The sequence below is a fragment of the Zasmidium cellare genome, assembly GCF_010093935.1.
Source record: "Zasmidium cellare ATCC 36951 unplaced genomic scaffold M409scaffold_53, whole genome shotgun sequence".
In the NCBI taxonomy this organism is placed as follows: domain Eukaryota; kingdom Fungi; phylum Ascomycota; class Dothideomycetes; order Mycosphaerellales; family Mycosphaerellaceae; genus Zasmidium; species Zasmidium cellare.
Window position 1 is genome coordinate 5207 of NW_022986997.1, and position 26422 is coordinate 31628.

Genomic DNA, 26422 nt, shown 5'->3' on the forward strand with positions numbered 1-26422 from the left:
GACTAGTTATAACAGGTTTCTCTCAGAAATTTGGAGTAGACTTTTAAGAGACATTTACACCCACAGTTAGGCATAACACACTAAGAGTGTTTATAGCTATAGTCTGTAAGTAAGACTTAGAACTGCACTAAGTAGATATAAATAATATATTTACAGAGAGCACCCTACAAGAAGATATCTTTATAATCCTACCCCTAGGAGTAGAGGTTCTACTAAATATAGTCTTTAAGATCCTTAGAAGCTTATATAGGCTGAAGTAGGCAGTAAGAGACTAGAACAGCCTCTATATCTTAAAGTTAAAACAGATTAGGTTCTAACAGTTAGAAGTAGACCTATGCCTACTTATTTACAAGGAGGGGAGAATTATAATCCTTACCTATGTAGATAATATTCTAATTACTGCACCTAAGCTAAAAGATATTCTATAGTTTAAGAAGGAACTTAGAAAGGTATTTAAGATCCTAGGTATAAAGATTACAAAGGACAGGTATTAGGGAATCTTAAAACTAGACTAAGGTTATTATATCTAAGAGAGCCTTACTAAGATAAACATGAACAAGGAGACAGCTTACCTAACATACTCTCTAATTAACAGTTATAAGAGCCTAAAACCCTTAGGTCCTTAGGATAAGAGATATAACAAATTAGAGTATTAGAGCTATAATAGAACCTAGATATAGCTAGTAACAATAACAAGACTAGATATTACATTCTGTATTAGAAGATTAAGCTTATATATCTCAGATCCCTCAAAGGGATATATAAAAGTATTAAAGAAGCTTAGAAGATACCTCAGATCTTATCCAGATCTAGGAATCATATTTAGGAGGGGAGGGAATAACAAACTGTAGGAATACTTAGATTCTAACTATATAATAGACAAGCAGGACAGAGTTTTAATCTTTAGGTATATATTCTTCCTCTGTAGAGTACTAGTTTCTTAGATAAGTAGAAAGCAGAAGTCTGTAGTAATATTAATAATAGAGGCTAAGTATATAGCTATAAATATATATATAAAGTAGGCCCAGTTTCTCTCTATACTCTTAAGAGAAGTAGACTGTATAGAGCTAGTAGGAGAATACTTATTTTAACTACTTATTAAGGTAGACAGAAGCACAGTTAATAGCCTAAGGCTAGTAATCTTAAATAGAGACAATTAAGCAGCCTTAACACTTGTTAAAGATACCTATATCTATAATAGATTAAAGTATATTAATATAGCCTATAACTTTGTAAGGAGACCCTAGTAGTAAAGAAAGATTACAGTAGAATATGTTCTAACAAAAGAGATAGTTACTAATAGTCTTACAAAACTAAAGAATAGGCCTTAATTCTAAGAGTTTGTAAAGCAACTTCAAATAGCCTAGGGATAAAAAGGGGCTATGTAATCTTACTTTCAGCTTTTAGTAAAGGCAAGATTATATAGAATACTAGGCCTAGGAGTTACACTACAGCTATTACTACTATACTATAGTAGTAGAATAGGTTCTGACACCTAGTTAGATAGATAGAAAGTAGGATCCGAGTCTATTACAAGTATCCTCGTTAGGAACAGGGAAGATGTACATGCTAGCCTAAGTAGGAGTAATAGACAGTACAGTCCAGATAGGCAGGCTGAGACGGATGCCTGAGGCATTAATACTAAGAGTTATGTAACTGAGGGGAGCTTACCTCTCCTTAGTTCTCCTGCTTCCTAAAACTAACTAACACAATTACAACTAGGTTAGTTCCTGCTATTGTTTATCAATTTGGTTACTTCTACTGTGTTTAACACCTACACAAACCCTGTAGAGCAGTCTCAGCTTAGCAGTATCTAGCTTTAAAGTAACTAGTCTTGTTCTATTTAATCTAGATAGTGCTAAGCTGAGACTGCTCTACAGGGTTTGTGTAGGTGTCAAACATAGTGGAAGTAACTAAATTGATAAACAATAGCAGGAACCAACCTAGTTATAATTGTGTTAGTTTGTTACAGGAAGCAGGAGAACTGAGGTGAGATAAGCTCCCCTCAGTCACGTGACTCTTGGCATTAATGCCTTAGGCACCTATTCCAGCCTGCCCATCTGGACTGAACAGCTCAAATCTTGACCGGCTCGCCCGTGTGACCGGCTCGGTAGTGAAGTACGTTAATCAGGCGGTCACGTGCTTAAGTATGCCAGAGCGGACGGGATGGCCTGTTTTCACGCGCCTGTGGCCAATGTACGCAGTTTGATCTTTGTTCAAATATGATGTCTCAAATGTGACTGCCGTTCGCCGCAATTTGACGGCGTCGGTTGCAAAATTATCACAGCCAAGAATTTTGCAACTGCAATGCACGGTGGGGACGAGACTAAGCATTCACATCCACGAGGAGAACAAGATTGCAATTTCGACATTCTGATATCCACGTCATACACCATCCGATCTGAACGCCATGAGCTACGAACTACGAACGATCCTCGGCAACAACACCCTCGCTCCACCGGGACAAACATCCGCATGAACGATCCCACACGCCCTACAAACATCCCCCGAACCCAAGGGTTGGAATCGAACGTGCGCCTTGACCTTGCCAGTCTTCGACAACACGGGGACGTACAACCGGAAGATGAATCTCGGCGTCGAGAAGACGAGGACGAAACGATCGTTTGGAAAACGGAACAAGCTGCAGGACTCCCGAGGGAAAGCGGCGACCACGGCGTAGGCGACCTCGCCGGGGGTGATTCCCGTGGAGGAGAGGCAGCATTCCAGGAGTCGGGTCGCTTGAGGGAAGGCTTCGCCGGTGAGGTGGACGCCTCTGTGGAGGAGAGAGACGCCGTCGTGGAGCAGGCCTTTGGCGGCGGTAGGGTCCTTGAACTGAGCAGACCATACGTGGGGGAACAGTTGGCCACATCGACCGGGCTCGAGAGCGTCTCCGAATTTGGCCTTGCAGAGGTGCACGAAGTCGACCGCATCGATGAATTGGATCGGCGAGTCCGGTGTGCCGATGATGAAGGCAATTCGACTGGCATTGATGCTCTCGTCGTCGCACCTGAGCGTGATGGGCTTTGAGCACGCTGGCGTGCCTTGTCGGTGCTTCTGTCCTGAGGCGCCGCTGGGCGTCCCTAACTGGCGCTGTTTCTTCCACTTCTGCCGTCCTTTGGCCGTCGACGACCTCGATGAGCTCATGCTAGCCCGGCTTCTCCCAGAACGCTTTCGTCCTGGACCGCGGGGAATAGGCTGGGAGTAGTCGAAGACTTGCACAGGCTCGTCCGGCTCCAGGGGTCTCTTGGCACCTTGACGTGGCTCAGGATCAACTTTCGCCTTGAGCTGTGGAGATTGGCCGACGTGATTGTCCTCGGTCAGCTCTTTCAACTGGTCCAACAGCGCTTGTCGCTCGAGCAGATCCACGCCGACGGCTGAGTCAAGGGGCATACTGTCTTCAGACTGGAGCTGCAAGCACAACCGATTCCAGTCGTGTCGTTCGACATCACCAAGCTGTGACCAGATTGCCTCCGCCCGAGCGGTGATATGGGGCTTCGACCTCTTGGGCGTGCACTTTTTCCCGAGAGCCTGATGAGCATGGTAGATGAAGACTTGCAATGGGTTGGAGAATCGATCGGAGAACTGAGCACTGCGTCGTTGCTGTCTGTGGGCATGCATAGCAGCGATGTCGTTGCGAGGAGTTGATGCAGATCTGGGCCCTAATCGTCCTGCTTCGTGTTCAGCGTCGTCCTGCATCTGGACTTCTTGGGGAGTCGGCGGCGACACCATGACTGTGGGCAGCTTCTGTCGGACAGGCAGAGAGAGATTAGGCATGGGATGTTCCACCAAGGGAGGGTCGTGCATGGCACGTCCGTTCAACGAAGGCTCAGGGGATGGACTATCAGGCAAAGCCCCCGACATGGTGAAGAGGTCGGCCACATTGTCCTGGCCGAAGGTCGACTCTCCGTCATTCCGGTTGTGCGAATCGTAAACGAAAAGGCCATCCTCGTCAGCTTCAGAATCAGGTTCGGCATCAGCGTCTGCCTCTGCATCGTCGAAGACAACCGCATCTGCGACGTCTTGCTGGACGTCGGCCGCAGTACAGGCCTCGTTTGTTGATCTTCTCGACGACTGGATGGAGACGGGAGATGCAAGCTGCGGCGGCGGTGGTGCTGACGGATCTTCAGCCGTCTCGACTCCCGTCATCTGCATCTCCAGATCTCGCTGCCATTTGCGCAGAGTGTCGCCGATCAGTGGATCGGGTACACCAGCCTTGACGTCTTCGAGGAAGGCATGCAGCGTCATCTCATCAACCAGGGTTCGACCCTGTCGACTGGCTTTGGCGTGACGAGCGGACTCCATCAGGTCCGCGGTGACCACATACGTCTTGTTCTTGTCCAGTCCAAACCCGACCAGCTTCTCCGCCATCCTCGCCGTGCGCATCGCCACAGCCGCGTCGAAATGGTCGTCGGAGAAGATCTGTTCGACCAGCTGCTGCACCGCAACTTGGCAATACGGATGAGCTGGATTATGCCGATTGAAGAGGATGGCTGCCGTTGCGATTTCTTGGTCCCCTTCGTCGGTCACAGTCATGGCTCCATCTTGTGGGCTGGTTGAGTTGGGTGCATCGCTAGCGGCGTTTTTCATGTCGTTCGCGGTGTGGTCATCTTCGTCTTGGGCTTCGGGCTGACCATCGTTGAGCTTGCTCAAATGATAGGCTGTCCACTTCGAACGCCGACCAGATCCACTCCCGGCCGACGGCGTAGGAGACGGATCTCTGCCAATGCTCCGGCTGAAGTTCAGCAAGATCTGGCGTTCTCGGGGCTCGTCCCATCTCATGCCAGAGAGCTTGCGTGCTCGGTGATGATCTGGAGGAACGTCTTTCTGCTTCTGCTTGGATTTGCTCGTTTCAAGGTTGGGTGGAAGACTCGTGCGGATCATGTTTTGAGTAAGTACGATGAGATTGTCGTTTGCAAGTTGAAGCAATGGCAGAAGTGTTCATCTGGAGAGCGCAGGTTGTTCAGCACGCCAGCTCAAGAGACGGTCGATCTGTGAGCTCCCTGCGAGGGGGAACGCACGGCATCATCTCCAGGCCTCGAGGGTCGATAATGAGTCGCATGCTGCTTGTCGTGGTCATCTCACGAAGTAGCTCAATTGACTTCTGATCTGCTCATTTGTGCTCGCGGGGCGGACAAGGGTCGACGTCCGGCTGGGTCGACGTCCGGCTATCCATGTCTCAATGAAGCTTCGTGGGTGTGGGCATGCGAGTCTTCATCGATCGTCCAGCTGGATCCTGCGTTGGTGTACGATTTCGTCGAGTCCGTGGGATGTGGGAGTGAGCTCGCACGGAAGGCAAAGAGAAAGGGGCAGAGCATCGGAAGCGACAGCCCTGGAAAAGTCTCCCGCTCAGACACCACGATCGATGATGCCCCTCGTCGTAGGGAGTCAATGGCGAGATGCAGTGATGCAGTCTCGAGCGCTGATGTTCATCCCGTGCTTCAATGTGACCGAATCTCTAGTGTGATTGCACCTTGACACTGGCCTCCGCCTCTCGTATCTGAAGTGGCTTGTAACCCAACGCCCAAAGAAGATTTCGATGACTTCACGGCATTCTACGCCCGTCGACGAGCTCATTGACGAGGCATTGAAGTGCCTAGATGGCTTCACGAACATGTTCACCACCGACGAACCGCTGGAACTGCGCGGTCGAAAGTTCAGTATCGACCGCATCGGCCGACGCCGAGTCACAGATGGCATCGAATTGTTCGAGGTGCACTGGTCGAAGACGGAAGTACCACGCTGTCTGATTACCCGCAACAAATCCGGAAGTGCTATCGTACGTTGCGATGGCAAAGAGTGTGAAGTTCTGTCGCACACCCAACTCCAGAAACAACCTGACGAACTTCGCCTCGTCGACTGGAAACCGTCATGGCTCAGCCGCGAGGAGCTTCAGCATTTGGGACATGAGCCAGAACCAAGCGATCGCAAGGACGAAGACGGCACGCCAAGCCCCAGGAAGCGCAGGAAACGGGTGGCCGTCCAGGAAGAGTCATCTGCAGATTCAAGTACGGCACAGTCCAGCCCTTCCAGGCCTGAGGCGTCTGGATTGCGGCAAGCCAAGGTCAAAAAGATGAGATTCCAGCCCAAGATCGGAAAGGCGTACACCCATGGTATCCGCAAACTTCTTCGGCAATGTGATTTTGGGTCGCTACAGGAGCTGGTGGAGAAGCCGACGAAGAACGAGATTGTATTCCGTGATCGGTTTGTGGAGAAGGGGAGTTTCTTCAACGCCCTTGAGAGGAAGTGCAGGCATGGCGCGATGCTGCAGCTGGTTGGGGCTGCACAGCTTCGAGAGTGCGCATACTGCAGCAGAGGCAATGGACCATTCGATAGATGCGTCGTGCTGCCGGGACTTAACATGTCGGCTTGTGGGAATTGCGTGTACGGAGGAGTGGGAAAGAAGTGCAATTATCATGTGAAAAGTGAGGCCGGCGACTTCTGCGAAATGGCTCACAGGTGGCTGACAGACTCATAGCATACGCCGTCGATGGGCCTTGGAGCCCCAGGAAAGCGACGCCATGTGACCAAGTATTGGACGAGACAGATACTGTCGGTGCCTTGCCAGACCCACCTCGCCCTCGGTCCAAGTCTCAGAGAGCCAGGACAAGCGGGATGAGGACATCCAAACACATTGAAGATGACAAGTCGGACAGCGATGTCTCAGAGTGTGCCGTATCAGAACAACTTCCCCTTAAGTATCGATCTCCGGCAGAGCAAGAGACACCAAGACCAGGCAAGCTGAAGAAACGGAAACGGGAAGTGGCTGGTGTTGTCATTGGGCGTGATTTTCAGCCGGCGGCAGAACCCCAAGCATCGTCCTCTCGACCAGCGACGACCGCAAGGGCGAATCGCGAGGAGCCTACTGAGCCTCGAGAGGGTACACATCCAACGACCAGCTCGCCTCATACGTCTGACTGGCGTACGACGAACTATCTCACCCCTGGTTTCCGCCACGAAGGATGTCCCGGTGCACCTTCCCCATGCCAGCATTTCCTCGCAGGCTGTCAGAGCCCTGAATCAGAAGTCCAAGCAGTGGAACGAGGCCGCATTTTCAAGAGAGGAGAAGCCTCGCCAGAGGAGGTGCGGTGGCTCATCCGGAGGTCCGACTGCAGCATGACAGAGTTGATGAGCCGAGCGTGGCTACATCGCCTGGGGCAGCGCAAACAGTCGCCGCTGCCGAAAGGGTGCACGAAGGAGTCGTTTCTATCGCAATGGCATCCCGGAAAAATCAGCCGAGCGGCGGCGTTGTTCGGGACTGGTCGAAGCCATGCTTGACCTTTCTGTATCGCGGTAACCAACCCTCGTTCTGAGAGACTTCTGATGTATGTTCCCTGACTGGACCAAGACGTCTGTATCTCACACGGTGTTCTGCTGTAGTCGATATGTCTCTATACAATTGCTGCCGCCTTTTGCTTGTCGCCAAAGATGTGGAACTGGATGAAGATGGTCACGTCTTCCACCATCGTCCCCAGCGATCCGATCAGCCAGGGAAGGTTCGTAAGGACGTACTGCTTCTCGATCGAGTGGAAGAGAATCTGCATTCATGTTAGCTCACGCCCAGCCCACGACTTTCCGTATAACTCACCCCCGCGCCGTAGGTTAAGTTGCCCAGCAGACTCAGCAGGAAGAACAGCAGACTGAGCCCCTCGCACGACCTCTCACGCTGGTTCTTGACAATCTGCGGGATCCGAGCGCCTAGATAGCAGACGGCACTGATGTATCCCAAAATCTCAGCCCCAATCGGCGACTCCCCCACCCCCTCGTCGCCGACGGGTGTTGGCCGCCATGCTCCCGCCTTCCACGCTATTGCCCAGCCCGCCGCGCCCACGGCCATGACGCCCAGGATGGAGACGGTGTTCTTGATCGTCGCGCGGGTCTTGGTCGGCTCTTCCAGCACGCGCGTCAGGCTGTCGCGGTGGTGCTCGTTCGTATCGCGCCGTCGCTGGGTCACGCTGCTGGTCCGGCGACTGCCCGGCAGACCCAGATTCTCCCCCGTCACATCGGTGAGCCGTCGCTTCGGCTGTGCGGGGGTGTTCTTATTCGGGTCGCCGTTGAGCAGGAGCGGCGTGATTTCGCTCTCGGCCGGAGCTCCATTGGCATGGTCGGCCGTCTCGTGCTCCCGCTGCTGGACCTGGCGCTTCTTCAGGGCGAGGTAGTACAGGCATTGGGCGATCAGGACCAGGTCGGCGAAGCAGAAGTAGACGGCCAGGGCAATGACGGTCGGCACCAGGCCGGCCCACAGCGCGCCGGCGAGGTTGGTGATGTCGCCGACGAACCAGATGAAGAGGAAGGTCAGGCTGATGCCGTCGGCGTGGCCCTGCGTGTAGTTTTCGATCAACTGCGGCACCAGTAGGAAGATCCACGCCGCCAGCGACACCGAGCCGAAGACGCCGGACAGCGCCTCGTTCCACGTCAGATGCATGTCGGCGGTGGTTTGATGGAGGCCCGTTCAATGTCCAGGCGGCGTCGTGGTGGAATTGTTCAAAAATTGAGCATGCGACAGTGTATCGGAGGAGGAGGAGAATGCATGACGGAGAAGTCGAAGTCAATTCCAGCTGCACCCCGAGTCTCCCAGCCCGCCAATCAGGATCGATATAACATAATCGTTCGCCCGGCCGTTCTTCTTCTTTCGACCATCGTCAATATCCAGAAACAACCAACACCATGGCAACGCACAAGATCTTCGCCCCCGGAGGCACCAAAGACTCTCTCCAAGCAGAACAATACACCAAAGGATCCCTGGACGAGTCTCAACTGGATCCGAATCCCTTCACGCAGTTTGATATCTGGTTCAAACATGCCAACCAAGAAAACGTCCATCAACCGGAGACCGTCACCTTATCCACCGCCGAGCTGCCGTCTGGGAGAGTGAGCGCACGCATGGTCTACCTTAAAGAAATGGACGATCGCGGCTTCGTCATATACAGCAATTGGGGCACATCGCGCAAGGCGTCTGATGTGGCATTCAACCCACACGCGGCGTTGACGTTCTGGTGGCACGAATTGGAGCGGCAAGTTCGAGTCGAGGGTCCTTGTGAACGCCTCGCCGGCGAGGAGAGTCAGGTCTACTACGACACTCGCATTCGGGGGAGCCGTACTGGAGCGTGGGCGAGCCCGCAGTCGCAGGTCCTCAAAGACCGCGCAGAGCTTGAGCAGAGGGTCAAGGACGTCGAGGACAAGTTTTCGGGCCAGGAGAAGATTCCCGTGCCTGAGTTTTGGGGTGGCTTGAGAGTGAAGCCGGAGATGGTCGAGTTCTGGCAAGGTCGTCCGTCGAGGCTACACGATCGATTCCGCTATACGCGGGATGAGGGAGGGGAGTGGAGGATTGAGAGGTTGAGTCCGTGAAGGCTGATGCATTGGAGCGGCGCGGCTACAAGAGGACGTGGAGTTGGACGTTGCTACACCTTGGAGCATTCTACCCATGAACAGTCTTGTCTCGGAACGATGAGACTTGGAAACATACTCGACGAGATGCGCGATATCGAGAACGCTCCAGCCTTTCTGACGCACTTCGCGACAAGCCCGAAGCCTCTATTTAGAGAATTGGGTCAGCGACATCTCAGCTCAAACCGCCAAGACGACCACATCTCGAAGGATTCGCCAATACGGCCCTCACGAGTGACCGGTGAAGCCAAAATCGACGACGAAATACATCATGGGTACACGTCTCAAGCGCCTCCTCGGGCCAAGACCAGATTGTAGCGAATGGAAGATTCAGACCAGCCGCAGTGAAGTCTTGCTGCGGCTGCATTGGCGCCTGAGGCGCCTCACGATGAGGCTGTGTGACTGATCACCCTTGACGTCGTACCGCAGTCCTCTGTCTGTGGATTTCTATAAATCTTGTGCATCTTCGCGCCCGGTTTGTGGTAAGTAGTTGTGGTAAGTTACACTCGAAGCATTCCTCGTCTTCAAGTTATCTGCGCAACACTACACAATGGAAGGCAGCAAACTAGGCCTCTACGTTACTCGAGCGTTCCAGGTACGCAACGATCTACAATCCCAGCAGGTCACACAATCGCTAACACCCCCCAGCTCATCTTCGCCATCATCGTCCTGGGAGTATCCGCCCACCTCGCCGCCGAGATCAACGGCGCATGCGACGAGTACAGATCCAGGTACTGCGATCGAATCCTGGGTCGTCTGCCCGAATCCAGCGCCTATGCCGCCTTCTCGGGGGCGTTCGGGACGCTTGGAGCGATTGTGGGACTCGTCGCCGCGTTTATAACATCCATTCCTTGGTTCGTCGCACTGGTATTTGATGCGCTCGCGACGATCTTCTACCTGGCTGGAGGCATCGTAAGTAACTCTACGGGTAGCAGAATGTGGGACTTGCCTGACAATGTTCCAAGAACTCGGCTGTCCTACGTGGAGACGGTGACTGTGAGGCAGATTTTTGTCGGGAGTGGACCGCGAGCACGGCGTTCATGTTTCTCGGATTCTTTGTCTCCCTGGTCGCTGTCATTCTGGTCTTTCTCACGAGGCGAACTGGCAGCAAGACGTCTGCCGTGTGAGAAGAAAAGACGGCATCCGAATCTCGACGGTTCGAATGGGCGACGGATACCTTATGTAATGTCTGCTTTGAGAGGCACCTACCGATGAAGGCGACGAAGTCCTGTATCACAAGCATCCAGGATGCACGAAATCATGTTGACGATGTAACGAAGAAGAGCAAGTAATGCTGTACTTACATACCATCTACCCATTTTCTAAATCGCATCAATCTTTGCCATAGCCAATTCTCTCCCAACGATCGTATTAAACATCAGCCAGCGATGGATTTCCTGTCGCTCTCGCACGCGGCTGCCTGGTATGCAGCTCGATCGCCGTACACATACCCGACTAACCATCTGCTACAGATCCTCTGCGCAATCGTCGTGATCGGCTTATCCGTGGCCTGGATCAAATTCATCCACTACATTCTGGACGTACTACGCCAAGAGTACGCCGTCGACGAGTCCGTTTTCAAACCCTTCCTTTCCGCCCTCAAATTCGACCTGGTCGCTGGGGTGTTCGCGCTCATCGATGCCGCCCTCGCAATTGCGGCTTCGCTCTGGACGGTCATTCCGTGTCTGGTGTGCGTTGTCGTCGATGGGTTCTGCGCGCTGTTCCTGCTAGCTGGCGGGCTGGTGCGTTCCCCTGTGATTCGAGAATCGATTTCGAGCGTTCTGATTTGTGGACTAGGCTACCGTTGTCATCTTGAAGAGGGATAATATCAATGGTGTGGGGGCTTGTGACGCTGTTGAAGGTGACTTCAAGTCGCTTTGCACTAAGTTGCATGCGGATGCTGCTTTTCTTATCATTGGATTCTTTACGACCTTGATCGCAGCGGCGTTGTTCTTCATCACGAGGAGGACAAAGCAGAGCAATGTGGCGAGATATCCGGCGATTCAGCATGGAGTGGAGTTGTGAGGTGGTCTTCGTGGGCGAGGCGCTTCGACAGAGTGTTGAACTAGGTAATTCGGATGTGACATTATACATAAGAGAGTATCGATCGACAAAAGGAATGCCACCTACCAGATCTAACGTTGCAATACACTGAACCAACCTTCACTTTACGCCGCTCCCGAACACCTTGGCAGAGGGCTTTCCACTCCCAGCCCCTCTTACAGCTGCCCATAAGACGCTGCATTTTCGGGCAGACATCTCCTCCAATGGATGCGAGCATGTTCCAATGCAGCCGCAGGCTGAGGTAATGACCGGTCATGTGAAGAGCCGTGACAGGACCTGGCGCGCAGGGCTGACTCCCGCCCTCCAACGCTTTCCCCACGCTTTCACGACTCATAGTGCCACAATCGGATTCTTCTCGCCACGATTTTCTCATCTTGCACCGCTCTTGGTCTTGACGGTGCGCATTTCCAGCCTGGGGGCGCTGATAGAGGCGAGGCGTCGGAGAGGAGAGGAGGTGGTCCCGCGAGGGATGCCTGTTTCGGTATACGAGGGTATATCGGCGTCTTGCGTACGAGTTTGGCGGATCCCATGCCTAAAAGGCTGAAGCGTATTGCGATTGGTGATGGACAGATGACAGCGTGGTCGGCAAGCTGTGGCATGTTGGCGCCGCGTGGCTTGAGATGGATTGAAATGCAGCCTTTCCCGCCTGTTCCTGCTTCTCCCTCTTCTCTTCCACCTCACCTGTTCAATCTGGCACTGCTCTGCTCTGAACACTGGCGCTGAGAATCCAGACGATGTGACATTGTTGAATAAGATGGACTCGAAGCTCGCCTCCGCTCCTCTCTCTCCGCCAGTCTTGGCCCTCGGCTGTGCTCCTCTGCTTCGTCATCGCCAGTTCTCTTCACTCAGCATTGAGACGAGAAAACCCACCTCCCTGTGCCACTCGACAGCAGCGATGGGTCAAGAAGAGCAAGATCCACGTTTGAATCGTGGCCCGATAAGAGAATGGCAGACAATCCCAACGATCGCGAGCTCAGACACACGCTCTCTCCCGCAAGCAAGCAATTTGCGCCGGCGGTAAGCGCACTTGGCTTCAGGTACAAGCAGCTCCAGGTGCCGCCATGATGCAGGTCCGGCGGGGGGTCGCAGCGAGGGGAGGAGAAATTGATACGGCCCGCCTGCGCGCGAGGGCAGCGTTGCAGCGACTATCACGCACTGCACAGATCTCCACCCACACCATCCGGTTTCCGGAAGGAGAGTCGCGATAGAGCTTCGTGACTACACCCAACTGGGCAGGAGCTCGCACGTCACTGCAGCGTCGAGGGCAACGATGCGAGCATGATCCCATCTTTTGGGCGCGCACGGAATCTGCTGTGCCAGGTAGGACGTGTCCCCAATATTTCGTTTATTACCTGCGGCAGGGACCCCGATGCGACGGGGCGTTGAGTTCGTTCGATTCTCATTTTCGGGTCCTGGCATCTCGCAGATTGCAGCGCCGCAGGGTTGGCCCGGTATAACACAACAGGCCCGCTGAGAGACGAGCCGAAACCTCCCTTCGTCCTGAACAATGCACGTCACGGTGGCGCTGCTGGCGGCCGCGGCGGCCACGAGAGCGCAGTGGCATGGCCATGGGGGCGGATGGCATGGCGGGCATGGAGGCCAAGGCTGGGACTGGAATGGAGGATATCCTCATGGTGGTGGATGGGGTAGTGGCTATCACATGCCCGGTGGTGAAACGCCGGCGCCAGGCTCGCTCAATGCGACCTTTGAACAGCTCATCGACCACAGCAATCCCGGCCTGGGCACGTTCTCGCAGTTCTACTTCTACGACACGACGTACTGGAAAGGGCCGGGTTCGCCGGTGATCTTGTTCACTCCCGGAGAGGTCAATGCCACGAGATACTACAGCTATTTGACGACCAACCGAACGACCGGTCTTCTGGCGGAGCGAATCGGTGCGGCGACCATTGTACTGGAACACAGATACTGGGGAGTTTCGTCTCCTTTCAACGACCTGACGACAGAGAACATGAAATACTTGACTTTGACGAATGCGCTGAAGGACATGACATACTTCGCCAACAACGTCAAGCTGCCATTTGCGAAGCGAGGCGGTAGTAACGCGAAGGATGTCCCGTGGGTGACGATGGGAGGTTCGTACTCGGGAGCCCTTTCAGCCTGGCTGGCTTCGGTCGAGCCAGGCACTCTGTGGGCATATCACGCCTCCAGCGCTCCCGTTCAAGCTGTGTCAGACTACTGGGGGTATTTCATCCCTGTGCAAGAAGGAATGCCAAAGGTGAGCACCCATAATAGAGCCCTAGCGGGATCACGGCTAACAAGATTCCTTGGTAGAACTGTTCCAGCGACGTCTCGCTTGTGATTGACCACATGGACGACATCCTCACGAGCGGATCCGAGCAGGAAGTCCACGATCTGAAGGCCAAGTTCAACATGACCGGAGTGGAGCACAACGACGATTTCATGGCCGCGTTGGAGAACGGACCGTGGCTCTGGCAAGGGAATCAATTTTATACCAACACTGGGTTCTTCACCTGGTGTGACTACATCGAGAACTCTGTGAACAAGACGGGATCCGCGGTGGCTGGTCCTGAAGGCGTTGGGCTCGACACGGCGCTGGCGGGTTATGCCAAGTGGTGGTCGCAGACGCAACTTCCAGGTTTCTGTGCAGCGTACGGATACCCTGAATTCCAGGGAGACTACAACGTCGCCTGCTTCGACACGTACAATGCGAGCAGCCCGTTGTACACCGACAGAACCCTTAGCAACGTGGTGGACAGGCAATGGGTAAGCAGACCTCCAAAACGACGATAGAGAGCTTGACTAACTCCCCACAGGTCTGGATGACATGCAACGAGCCCTTCGGCTACTGGCAAGACGGCGCCCCAGAAGGCCGTCCCTCCATCGTCTCCCGCCTCGTCGACGCCAACTACTACATCCGGCAATGCGGGCTGTACTTCCCTCCCGGCCCCAACGGCGAGACGTACGGTATCGCCAAAGGCCGCACGGAAGAACAAGTCAACGCCTACACAGGCGGCTGGAACATCGACAACACGACCCGCCTCATCTACGTGAACGGCGGCTACGATCCGTGGCGGGAAGCGGGCGTCTCGGCGATTGAGCGCCCCGGCGGGCCGTTGCAGAGTACGGAGCAGGTGCCGGTGGAGATCGTGCCCGGGGGATTCCATACGAGTGATCTGATCACGCAGAATGGGAAGGTCAATGCGGGGGTGAAGCGGGTGCAGGATACGGTGCTGGATCAGCTGGAGGCGTGGGTGAAGGAGTTTCCTAAGAAGTATCATTGGAAGGCGTGAGTGGAGGGTATGCAATGAAGAATGAACGATATTTCTGTGCTGGATGGATGGCTTGTCCGTCAAGGTGAGTTCACTTTCTCGCTGTTTCGTCCCGGAATGGCATGTCGTGTTCGCGTCCGTTATGCTGTGTGATGCGTCAGCGGTGAGTATTTAAGAGCTCAATACATTGCTGCCTGGGCCTTGTTGCAACCTCACCTCCTGGTCCTGCTCCAACTACCACCGCCACTCTTACTCCACGATGGTCGCAATCGAAGCTATACGGAAAACGAACGCTGACAATTTCACAAACCGCCCATTCGTCGCTGTCTTCGTAGGCGGCACGCAGGGTATTGGCAGATATGCAGTCGAAGCGTTCGCAGGCCTCTACTCCACGCAGCCAGAAACCTCCCTGCGAGTCTACGTCGTAGGCCGACGAAAATCCTCCGCAGACGAAGTCCTCAACTCCTGCCGTGCGCGCTGTCCTCATGGTGAATTCACTTTCGTCCAAGCGGCGAATCTCGCCTTGATCGAAGACGTCGATGCCGTAACGACCACAATTTCTCAACTCGAAAACGAGAAACCTCACCCACGCATCGACCTCCTCGTCCAAACCCAAGCACAAATCCTCTTCGGAGCCCGCAAGGAAACCAAAGAGGGATTAGATCAACTGCTGTCCCTGGTCTACTACTCGCGGATCCGATTCATCGCACGCCTCCTGCCACTTCTCGAGGCATCCACGCACGGCGCTCGGGTGATCTCCATCGACGCAGCGGGCATGGAGGCGAATCTCTTCCGCGAGGACCTTTCGCTGCGGGCTCCAAGCCATTATAGCTACCGTAACGTCAAGTCTCATGGCGCGTATATGACGACGATGGCGTTTGAGCATCTTGCCTCGCAGCATGAGAGTGTAGCGTTCGTGTACATGTCCCCTGGGATGGTGTTTGGGCCTTCGTATCGAGATCCTACGCTGCCATGGTGGTTTAAGATGTGCTTGGGCGTTTTGGAGCTGCTGTTGCGTTGGTGGGTGGCGATACCGCCGGAAGAATCTGGGCAGAGGACGTTGTTTCTTGCAGGTCGTGCGTTTCCGCCGGCTGGATCGAAGAATAATTCTGTCCAGCGGGCCAAAGGGACGGATGGGGCTACGGGAAGTGGTTGCTACGCTGTTGGGTCGAGTTGCGATGTTGTGGAGGAGAAGAAACATGGAGCTCTTTATCCAAAACTCAGGAACGAGGGGTTTCAGCAGGAGGTCTGGGCCCATACGATGAAGGCGTTCGAGGACATCGAGGTCGGCCAGAGGTTCATAGGTTGATGTAACAGTAATTCTTTGGCGATGGGATATGTGCTCCCGTGCTCAGCGTGAGGTGTGACGAACGGAGGGAAGTTGGGAAAGTAGATCGCCGAGTGTGAAGTCAACGACCTTTGCAGATACGAAATAGACTGCGTTCGAGTAAAGGGATAAGAGGTGAGCGAGGCTGATGAGAAAGTACGATCTGGAGACGCGGGGACGAAGACTTCAAGGAGAGAGAGCGCAGAAGAATGACTGCCAGATCAGCGAAAAAGGGGATGAGAAGGAGGAAGAAGATATGAAAAGCGAAACAGAACAGCTTTCCAAAGAAAAATATCAAGACCCCCCAAACTCCAAACAAGACGAAACCACACTTACCACAACTTACGAAGCGGATCGACAATCGCAGGCTGCGACGGTCCCAGGGTAGGATCATAGTCGCGAAGCATCTCGGCCCAAAGTTTGAACACAACACTCTTGGCCTGAGACTTCCCACCGGGGAGACGCAGATCACAGATCGTGAACATGCACTGACTTACCTTGCGGTACGCTCGCATTAGCATCTGTTCGAGCAGAGGCTGGTTGATGGGGAGCCGGCCGAGAGCGCTGTCGAAGCCGTAGTGCTCGCAGGCGAGCTTGTCGTTGATCAGGCGCTTGACGCGGAGGCGGTCGGTGTTGTCGGAGACTTCGTCGTCGTTTTGGGCGGCGAGGGCGAGGAGGGTGTCGGTCATGGTGGTGTCGATGCCGGGTTGGGGCAGCATGCCGATGATGGCGCCCTCGCCCTCGCCCTCGTAGTCGTAGTGTTGGATGATGTCGTCGGGGCAGTTGATGATCCGCATGAGGTCGATGGCGGTGAAGTCCATGTCGGTGGCTTGGAGCATGAGGTTCATGAAGTTGACGTCGGTCGTGTTGTGGCAGAAGTTGGTCAGGTTGGCGAGGAATGTCACCCAGGCGATGATCTCGGCGTAGTCGATGGTGCCGACGTGCTGGCGGAACTCGACCGTGTTGGTGGTGTCCTCGTAAGTCTCGGACCAGAGGTTATCAAAGTTCACCGCAGAACTGTGGCCTGAGAGGGCATTGCTGTCCAAGTCACCCGTGAACATCTCGCAGAAGTCTTCAAAGGTGTGCATGTCCTCGATGCGCTCTAGCCAGCCGAAGAGGTTGTTGTTGTCGAGATCGAACTCCTCGTCATCACGTATGTGGAAGTAAGACACGGGGCCGTAGAGGAGGAGCGGAAAGGTGTCGTCCTCTTTGTGCGCCGGAGCGAGCACTCGGCTCGAAGCGTGCATGGAATCGATGACACGCTCGTGGGCGGTGGTGAGCTGGAAGATGCGCTTGACCGTGTCGAAGGGCATAGGCGCACCGCCGGCGTTGCCAATGTGGACGTGGAAACCCGTCGAATCGTTCGAGAGGAAGTGAGCGTCGAATCTCCTCTGCATCATGGCGAGGACGTTCAGTACGGTACGGATCTCACCTCTCCAGTCATCGCCGATGAAACTGAGGATGCGCGAGGAAATCTCAATCGCCTCCTCGAAGTAGCCCTCCGGGAGGGTATTGAGCTCCTGCGGGGAGAGTTGGATGCAGTCCTCCTTGACGCACCACCGCGAGTAGGGGACGGCGTTGAGGGGGACGGTGCCGAGTTCCTCCCAGCCAGTGGCAGGAACGTTGGCGGCGTGGAGGAAATACTGCAAGGCGTGGCCTGCGCTGATATTTCCGTTAAGCTCCTCACTCGTGGGGAGAAGGTCAGGCTCCTGGTTATTGAAGGCACCCCTGCGGAAGACGCACATGAACTCGAGCTCGATGCCGAATGTGAGGTGGAGGGGCTCAGGCATGGTGTTGGACTTGCCAGTCGGATTATTTTCTGGGTGCAGTTGTTGGCTCGTTGGAAGCAGTCCGGCTGCTGGATTGATGTAAGTGAAAGTGGAGGTCGAATCAAGGGCCAGGACTCGAAGACGACGTACTCCTGAGCAAAACATATATATAGGCCTTGACTCGACATCGTGCCTTGCAACCACACAAAGCTTCCTTAATAGTGCTGTCAAAGGAGGCGTCTTTGAGGACTCCAAGTTGTGCTAATTTGAGGCATCAGACAATAGAACACGGAGACTGTTGTCCTGCCTGAAGTGACGCAGCGGACAGAACTGTTGGCGTTGTTGAATGAATGTCTTCGGTGACTCCGGTGAGAAGGGAGAGAGTATTCGCATGCATCGACGTCAGCCTCGTACTTGGGCCTGATGCGAGGCGATCTGATGTATGAACGCTCATAGAGATTGCGAACGTTTGCGTCGGCATCGAACAAAGGAACTTCGTCATTCGTCGAGTTTGATGTCGATTGGACTCGGTATATCGATCCGTCCCGGGTATCGTTGACGTTGACTATGTTGTGGACTTCGCCAACCTTGATTCAGAAATGGGTGAAAGCCATGAGGTTGAGCTTGGCGACGTATAATGGCTTGCTGTTTTCGTCCTGTGCTTCATCCTTGATCGGTCTTCATGATACTGGATGTCGAAGTATGTGAAGAACAAGATGTTTTACAGGGCCACATGCCTCGTCGTGCTCGCGTCATGCGCTGCTGCAACCGCAGGATTAGCTACAAACTGCAACGAACCGAATCAACCATGGGATACGACTGAACCATCTCCGAATCGGTATAAGGACGACCATGCCGATCACCCAAAAGATTGGAAGCAGCCTCGCAAGCGCTTCTGGGGATTCTGGAACTCAGACGACGACAGCTCCATCTCGCCCATGAACCAGAACGGATACTCGAAATGGGGATCGCTCAACCAGAGTACATTGCCCAAATGGTCGTCCTGGAGTGGCAGCGGGACTCCATGGGGTGGGATAACGACCGGCAATGCCAACCTTTACACTTCCTCCGGCAAAGTGTCCGGCACCAGAACCAGGACGTACGACTTTACCGTGGCGTCGTGTGATGTCAAACCGGATGGAGTCTTGACCAAGGGTGCTGTCTGCATCAATGGACAGTTCCCAGGGCCGCTGATCGAAGCCAATTATGGCGACACCATCAGCGTGACCGTCCGCAACAATCTGAAAGACGAAGGAACCGCCATGCACTGGCACGGCTTCCTGCAGACGGGTAACTGCCAGAACGACGGTGTGCCCGGAGTCCAGCAATGTCCCATCGCACCTGGAAGCTCCTACACGTACACCATGAAGGCCGAGCTGTACGGATCCAGCTGGTACCACACTCATTATTCTGCTCAATACGCCGGTGGTGCTATCGGGCCAATTGTGGTCTATGGACCTTGGAATTCGGGGTATGATGTCGACATTGGCCCTGTGATGCTGTCGGAGTGGTATCGCGATAGCTACTCCACTGTCGTCCAGAAGATGTTCAGGCCACTGAAATCTGGAGGACCTGTCCGGCCACTCGCCAACAGCAATCTGATCGATGGGAAGACGAGGTTTCCGTGTGGAAAGACCAGTCTGTCCTGTGTGACTGCCAGCTATGCCAAGTTCAACTTCACCTCCGGCAAGAACCATAAGCTGCGTTTGATGAATGTTGGCTCGGCGGCAGTCCAGAAGTTCAGCATCGATGGCCATGTCATGCAGGTGGTGGCGACCGACTACATGCCGGTGAAGCCGTACAACACCTCGATGGTGGCGCTCGGTGTGGGACAGAGAGCCGATGTTATTGTCTTCGGGTCCGGGAAGAAGGGCGAGAAGTACTGGATGCGGTCGAATATCGTCGGTTGTTCCCTCAACGACGGCGTCCTGACAGAAGCTCGAGCTGTGATCTATTACCAGGACGCCGACACCAAGACGCTGCCGACGGCAATAGCCAACCAAGGTCCTGGAGCAGCAAACGACATCAGGCAGTGCGGCGGTGATCCTCTCAGCACCACGGAGCCCAGCTACCCACTGGCGGCGGGCAAGCCTGATGCCACGAGGACTTTCGAAATCCGGACCAAGAGCAATGGAACTAACATCATCTACACCTTTGGTGAGGGTGCATCTGCGAGGACATTCCGAGCGAACTTTAATGAGCCATTGTTGCGAAAGGCGTTGGACAACACCATCATCGAGGTCGATCCAACCAGGAATCTGTGGTATCTGCAGAATGCCAAGGTAGCCCGGGCCATCATCTACAACTACAACGACGCACCTCATCCGATCCATTACCATGGTGGGTAGTCGCAAAAGGCGGTGTGAGACTGATATACTGACTGAGTCCAGGCCACAACGTGCAGATTCTGAACGTCGGCATGGGAAAATGGGATGGCACCATCATCCGTCCGAACAATCCCCAGAGACGTGATGTGCAAATGATGCCGCCAGGTTCAGAAACCACTCCCAGTTTCCTCGTGATCCAGAGGGACGTCGACAATCCGGGTGGTATGTTGGTGGATCAATCTTTCACGATTCAAGCTGACGTTCTGTAGTCTGGCCTCTGCATTGCCACTTTGCATGGCATAGCTCCATGGGTCTCGTCGCCAATATCGTCGAGCCGTCCGTGAAAGGCATCCAGTCGTCTTTGAGTGCTGCGACAGCTCAGATCAAAGGAACATGCGACGGCTGGAATGCGTACTTGAAGAAGACCGGCGGGCCTCTGTTGACGGGGATTGATTCTGGATTGTGAGCGAAGATGATTGACGATGTGACGAATATGACTGTATGGTCCCTTAACAATCTGATGTTCTGAAGGTGCTTTGAGGTGTATAGCTGTCATCATACCCTACTCCTGCAATGGTGAGGTTGACTTGCGAAAACGGCAATGCGAGTTTGATGGATTTCCACCCGTCATTGAGAATGTGCACTCTCCGAAGACACGCGTAGCGCTTGAGACGTGCTTATGGAAATGGTGTTTCACGACTCACGTAAAGTGGCTTCGTAGCCATTTCATCTCCTTGACCGGGTTGCCGATTTCCCCGATCTCCACGCTCCTCGTGCTGCTGAATCTGAGGTGCTTGCGAGCGTTTTCCTCTCATACTGGAGGCCACTGCTTCGCATTTTTGCGGTACGAGTTGGTCGAGTCGTAAGCACATGAGACTGTTCTTTAATTTTGAATGGGAAGTGAGCCAATTCTACTGACGCCCCAAACTTGCTGGAACGCGCTCGACGACGTTGTATTTCTGGTTCTTTCTTCGTGGTGCACAGTCCGTTGGACGTGATGTCGAACAATCGTCGATGAATCGTGACATTTGGAATGCGCAGTCGAAAGGTTTTCGCACAGTGGAGAAGGTTGGAATGAAGTCTCAGGAGGTCGGAACGTCGGAGCCGGGAAGCCAACGGCAGATCCACTCTCACATGGATTGTCGAAGCCGATCGATAACGATTCCGTCTTCGTCACCGACTGGGATCAGGCTGTTTCTGGTGTTTCACGACGGCGGAAGACAGCGAGTGAGACGAACATTCACTCGCCCGTCGGCGACGCCGCCCTGCAGACGCACGCCCAGCTTCCAGAACGAAAAGAGAAGGAGCCGTTGGTTGGCTGGAGCGAGGACCGTGGTCCAGCCCAGACGCCCGTGAAAGCTTCGTGCGCGCGCAGACTCGCAGAGCCACTTTTCCCCGTTCTCGTCGAGCGCGGTGGCACGACATGGCCCATCCACGAGTCGCCGCCGCGGAGGGGCTCAGGATGACGAGACGAGACACACAAAACCGCTGGCCGTCCCTCCCTCCGCCCTGTTCTTCGCCTCCTGCTGGACAGTCGGGTTGTGAGGGTACATGTACAGTACCATTGGATTGAAGAGCTGGACCTCCTGTCTCGCACAGCTGCACGCCAGCTCCAATCGCATGCACGGGAGCTCTAGGACTCCTACACCACCGCCGCCATGAGCGTCTCCCACCTGCCGAAACGAGACGTGAGCCCGCTGGGAGCCAGTCGCTTCGAAAGACCCATGCACACCTCGGTCTCGCCCTCCAAGACGGCGACGAATACATCTACGTCCACCTCCCTCGGCGCCCACAACCTCCTCTTCTCCAGGTACGCCCGCCCCAAGCCCGCCGACTCGCTCTTCTCCCACGACACCATGGACACGTCGCCCACGTCGGTGAGCTCGGACGAACGGCTCAAGTCGTCGGGCAAGGAGAGCAGTATTGGGAGTCCCGTGTGTACGGTGTCGCCTGAGGAGTGGTTCGCGCGGTTCCATACCGCATCCGATTTCGATGGGACCGAGTCAGATGAGTGTCCGGATCGAGCGACACTGGCTGCCGTGCAAGAAATTCCACTGTTCGACGCAGAAGGGAACGAACGCACGTTTGGCTCCATCTACGACCCGACAAGCGCAACGCATCAACGACAGCTGGTGATCTTCGTTCGACACTTCTACTGCGGCGGCTGTCAGGCATATCTCAAGGCTTTGACCGAGAGCATCAGCATGCGCGATTACTTTTCCATACCCACGCCGACTTCGATAATCATCATCGGGTGTGGACAGCCTGATCTGATCCCTCACTACAAAACATTCACCGGCTGTCCCTTCCCCATGTTCGCCGACCCCTCGCGACAACTGTTCAAGAAGCTGGGCATGGTGCTCAGCCTGAAGACCGGCAAAGAGACGCCCGAATACATGAAGGACATCTCCAAGGCGCAGTGGTTGGCCGGGCAAGTCAAGACGATTCGCGAGAGTCTGAAAGATCCGGAAGGCATTCGCAAGAGGGATATCGTGAGGGGTGGGAATCCGCTGCAGATTGGAGGGGAGTTCTTGTTTGATGATGGCGAGGTGGTTTGGTGCCATCGCATGCAGCATTATCGCGATCATACCGAGATGGGTGCCTTGCGCAAGATTCTGGAGTTGGATGAGTGATGAGATGGAAGGATAAATTTGAAGAGGAGCTATGCCAGCGTTGGAGAGGGTATCTGAAAAGAGTTCACAGCAGTGCATGGACGGGGAGCAATCCACTCGCTACAAAACGGGAGACTTGTCGCAGCTTCGAGCAAATGGTTAAGGTCTACGAGCAACTGCAACGTATGGCCGGCCCATGAAGATACGTCCAGCCATGATCCTGATCCGGCAGTTACGAACGAACTGCCTAACAAATGCAGGCTGAATGTCAACAGTCCAAGAACCACAAGCATGAAGCGCAGGAGAAGTTGTCAACAGCCAGAGAGGACCACAGCACGAGACGGAAGAGACAGGATACGAATGGACGAGCACACTGGGAAGGAGAGACAGGACAGAAAATCTGTAAGGCTACATGTTGGGCCTGAAGCGCTGAAACAATGTCGTGGGCAAGACGACTTGACGGAAATGGGGACAGAGGAGGAGGAGGATTCACAGTACGTGAAAGACTACGCTTCGCTATGAGACAGAAGGAATCAGAAATGAAGACCATGACCACCAGTCCATTGCCTCGTAGCATCATCCATGGCTCTTCAGCCTCCCCGTACTTGTCTCTCTCTCTATCTCCCTTCCGGACACTTATCAACTTTCAACTCTTAACCTCTCCGTTGCTGCGTATCAGCCCTTAAAGACCATCCTCGTTGCTGTACCGAAATCCCCATCTCCCATCCCCATCCCTCCTCCCCTCTCCAGCACGTCAATTCCCTCAACGTATAATATTCCCAATATCTCCATTCCTTCTCCCCCTCCATAATAATAACAACGCAACCCACGCAATTCCCCTTTACAGCGTTGACAGGTACATATACAATGCCACACCAAATGACGTGCAGCGTTTCCTAGCTCCCCATCCTACATATCACCCTCTCTATCCTCTCTACCCACTCTCCTCCCTCCCTCCCTCCCTCCTCTTCTGCATGCCAATCCCCAACATCCCCAACATTCCACTCCGCCCACCCCCGCCCCATCCCTCTCCCACCAACGAAGCCTACGCATTTCGCATTTCCCCTTTCGAGCGTATGTATATATGTATATGTACATATGTACGCCACACCAAATTCCCATCCCCATCTCCAACTCCACATCTCATATACCACTCACTGCCTCTCTACCCCTCGTATCGTCCTCTCCTCTCCCTCCACCTGCACATCAATCCACAACGCCCAACATATCCCTCCCCTCCCTCTCACACCAACGAAGCCCACGCATTTCGCATTGCCCCCTTTGAGCGAATACATACATGTACATATGCATGCACGCCACAAAAAATGACGTGCAGCATCCTCATCCCCTGCCCTTCCCTGCCCTACAGGCCCACGAGTCAACACGCTGCATGTGCAAAGAGTTGGAGCCGCGCATGGGCATGGGGTACGGTATTGACTCGTTCATCTGGGATTGCGCAAGAGAATTCGATCGATAGTTGGGCCGAAATATCGATTCCATACTATACCGCATCACATCACATCACATCACACACGGCCGAAGCCTTGAAAAGACACCCCCTCGACCGGAAACCCCAAATTGGTAGAATTCCGGAATCAATCAATCGTTCAATCTGTCGCAGAGCTTCGCAGAACTAAAGGGCCTATAGGTATCCCCTCAGGGAGAAAGTACAGACACACAGACACCTGCGGTATGTCTTACTTGTTTGCTTACATACTCCTGCTTCTGGTCTTGACAAGGCGGGACAATTTGTAGATGCATGGGAGGTCGAGGACTTTCGCTGAGGCGAGAAGATGTCGGGGGTATCATTCATTTCATTTCATTTGCCATTTCGTTCGTCTTCATGCTTTCTTTGTCATCATCTTCATGTGAGAGCGGGTGGTCTTTGGCCGTGATCGCCGCTGAAATGCTACGATGCATTGCCCTTTTATAACCATCTGTGAGGACTGGATCGAGAAGAGAAAGGCAACGACGGGGAGGAGGGAGGAAGTCTGCATCGTGTCAAAGTGTCAGGGGTATCATTTCACATTCCATTCGTTTATGCCTTTTCTTCATGACCATCATGTCGAGGGCAAGCGTTTCTCTGGCCGCGATCTCCTCTAAAATGCTACAATGCTTTACCCTCCCATGCGGACACCAGCTGTCCCAACGCCTGTAACGCTCCACGCTATGCATCAAGCAAACCATTCACCCCTCTTCAGTATCCATTCCCCACCCGCATGCCATCCCACTGGCCCTTAGCCTTGGGAATCTCCAGCCCAGCCAGCGTCATGTTGACCCGGTGCAGACGCAACAGCAGTGTCCGCTCCACCTCTTGCGCCGCTTTCTGCGCGTTCTGATGGGTCTCCAGCCGAGTGTCGTTCTGTGGTGCTACCAGCACGCCGCTGACTACGTCGAGTCTCGCGTCCAGTGTGCCGTTTTCAATCATATTCAATACCTCCGCTTCCATGGCGTCGGGGGCGTTGGAGGTGGGTGGGAAAGTCGAGGCGAGGGATGTGAGGCTGACTTCAGAGAACGAGGAGAAGTAGGCGGTAATGCTTCGCTCACGGATCCGCGCGAACAGGCGATCAACGTGCGAACCGGTGGAAAGACCACCAGCACCGAGGAAGACGTCCAGACTCCAGTCGCTGTAGTACCGGCGGAGGGTGTCGATGCAGGCCTGGTACTTGGCGGTGGTGTAGAGAACGATGGCTTTGCGCATGTGTGGCTCTTGCTCGAGGAAGGCTCGGAATGGGCCGCCCAGCACATCGTCTATCAATGCCTCACGACTCATCGTGGCGAGCGCACACAGCCCGCCATAGATGGCCACATCGTTCGCGCTGGCCACGCTCCGCTCAAAGTCCACGTTGTAGATCCCGCCGCTGTTGTGGTAGTCGAAGGGTGTCTGGAGGAAGGCACTGGCAGCACTTCGGTACTCCCCAATCCCCATGTGCGCGATCCCCGCCACAACATGTGCCATGGGCGTCAGCTTGGACTGCTCCTCCTCCTTGACCCCCGTGGCCCGCAATCGGTTCGAGTTGGCAATGACGCTGTTGAAGTGCATCGAGGAGGACGAGTTACCGGTCTGCTGGGCAGTGACGGCTTGGAGGAGTGCGGTGTAGATCAGGCGCAGGGTCATGCTGTTAATATGAGCCGGCGTGGTGCAGAAGTCGCGCATCTTGCCAAACGCCTGATACGCCGCGTTGTAGCCGGCGCTGCTGAGCGATTGCGGGTTGGCGGGATCGGGGATGGGTCCGCCGGTGAGGAGGTGGTGCATCGCCAGTTCTTCCTGCCCCATGCGGATGCTCTCGCGGATGAGGTTGTTCTTGTACCCCCGCAGCTCACTCTCCAGCCGGCTCAGTTCCCGCCGATTCTCCTCATCTTTGCGTGACGCCCACTCGGTATCCTGCTTGCCCAGATCTTTCAGGCCCAAGTCGGCGGCGAGATCGCACAGGCGGTTGTAGATCTGGACGTCTTTGCCCTTCTTGGCGTCGGCGAGGGCGAGGGTGAGGGCGTGGTGGGCGAGGGAGGGACAGCGCGCGGCGACGTGTGCGAGGCGGAGTTGGAGCAGCGGGCCGTTTTCGTAGTGGTTGGCCCAGATCTCGAGGTCGAACGTCGGCGGGGGGAGGTCGGCGGCGATGCCGTTCTTGGGCGCCATGGTGGATGTGTTTGTGTGTGGGGGAGTTGGAGCTTGGAGATGTATAGGTAG

At 54.4% G+C, this 26422-nt stretch overlaps 11 protein-coding genes across 11 annotated transcripts; 7 read left to right on the forward strand and 4 right to left on the reverse strand.

Annotated features, from left to right (window-relative positions):
* Positions 1-2415: 2415 nt before the first annotated feature.
* M409DRAFT_60330 (uncharacterized protein) lies at positions 2416-4881 on the reverse strand (the record flags this gene model as incomplete). The annotated part of the gene is made up of 1 exon (XM_033814441.1): positions 2416-4881. One exon carries the CDS (start codon positions 4879-4881, stop codon positions 2416-2418), a length of 2466 nt encoding a protein of 821 aa, XP_033660803.1.
* A 730-nt stretch (positions 4882-5611) lies between these two features.
* On the forward strand, positions 5612-7275 carry M409DRAFT_29524 (uncharacterized protein; the record flags this gene model as incomplete). The annotated part of the gene is made up of 2 exons (XM_033809514.1): positions 5612-6422; positions 6476-7275. 2 exons carry the CDS (start codon positions 5612-5614, stop codon positions 7273-7275), a joined length of 1611 nt encoding a protein of 536 aa, XP_033660804.1.
* Positions 7276-7388: 113 nt separating this feature from the next.
* M409DRAFT_29525 (uncharacterized protein) lies at positions 7389-8422 on the reverse strand (the record flags this gene model as incomplete). Its single annotated transcript, XM_033809515.1, has 2 exons — positions 7389-7535; positions 7586-8422. The coding sequence occupies 2 exons, from the start codon at positions 8420-8422 to the stop codon at positions 7389-7391; spliced, it is 984 nt and encodes a 327-aa protein (XP_033660805.1).
* Positions 8423-8664: 242 nt separating this feature from the next.
* On the forward strand, positions 8665-9345 carry M409DRAFT_29526 (uncharacterized protein; the record flags this gene model as incomplete). Its single annotated transcript, XM_033809516.1, has 1 exon — positions 8665-9345. The coding sequence occupies one exon, from the start codon at positions 8665-8667 to the stop codon at positions 9343-9345; it is 681 nt and encodes a 226-aa protein (XP_033660806.1).
* Positions 9346-9934: 589 nt separating this feature from the next.
* Positions 9935-11409, forward strand: M409DRAFT_29527 (uncharacterized protein; the record flags this gene model as incomplete). The annotated part of the gene is made up of 4 exons (XM_033809517.1): positions 9935-9979; positions 10033-10296; positions 10857-11126; positions 11182-11409. The coding sequence occupies 4 exons, from the start codon at positions 9935-9937 to the stop codon at positions 11407-11409; spliced, it is 807 nt and encodes a 268-aa protein (XP_033660807.1).
* A 1546-nt stretch (positions 11410-12955) lies between these two features.
* Positions 12956-14720, forward strand: M409DRAFT_60333 (uncharacterized protein; the record flags this gene model as incomplete). Its single annotated transcript, XM_033814442.1, has 3 exons — positions 12956-13684; positions 13741-14193; positions 14244-14720. The coding sequence occupies 3 exons, from the start codon at positions 12956-12958 to the stop codon at positions 14718-14720; spliced, it is 1659 nt and encodes a 552-aa protein (XP_033660808.1).
* A 238-nt stretch (positions 14721-14958) lies between these two features.
* Positions 14959-16008, forward strand: M409DRAFT_29529 (uncharacterized protein; the record flags this gene model as incomplete). Its single annotated transcript, XM_033809518.1, has 1 exon — positions 14959-16008. The coding sequence occupies one exon, from the start codon at positions 14959-14961 to the stop codon at positions 16006-16008; it is 1050 nt and encodes a 349-aa protein (XP_033660809.1).
* Positions 16009-16358: 350 nt separating this feature from the next.
* Positions 16359-17816, reverse strand: M409DRAFT_29530 (uncharacterized protein; the record flags this gene model as incomplete). The annotated part of the gene is made up of 1 exon (XM_033809519.1): positions 16359-17816. The coding sequence occupies one exon, from the start codon at positions 17814-17816 to the stop codon at positions 16359-16361; it is 1458 nt and encodes a 485-aa protein (XP_033660810.1).
* Positions 17817-18733: 917 nt separating this feature from the next.
* M409DRAFT_70690 (multicopper oxidase) lies at positions 18734-20588 on the forward strand (the record flags this gene model as incomplete). Its single annotated transcript, XM_033818848.1, has 3 exons — positions 18734-20135; positions 20186-20344; positions 20392-20588. The coding sequence occupies 3 exons, from the start codon at positions 18734-18736 to the stop codon at positions 20586-20588; spliced, it is 1758 nt and encodes a 585-aa protein (XP_033660811.1).
* Positions 20589-21780: 1192 nt separating this feature from the next.
* Positions 21781-22755, forward strand: M409DRAFT_60337 (uncharacterized protein; the record flags this gene model as incomplete). The annotated part of the gene is made up of 1 exon (XM_033814443.1): positions 21781-22755. One exon carries the CDS (start codon positions 21781-21783, stop codon positions 22753-22755), a length of 975 nt encoding a protein of 324 aa, XP_033660812.1.
* A 2176-nt stretch (positions 22756-24931) lies between these two features.
* On the reverse strand, positions 24932-26371 carry M409DRAFT_60338 (uncharacterized protein; the record flags this gene model as incomplete). Its single annotated transcript, XM_033814444.1, has 1 exon — positions 24932-26371. The coding sequence occupies one exon, from the start codon at positions 26369-26371 to the stop codon at positions 24932-24934; it is 1440 nt and encodes a 479-aa protein (XP_033660813.1).
* Positions 26372-26422: the final 51 nt, after the last annotated feature.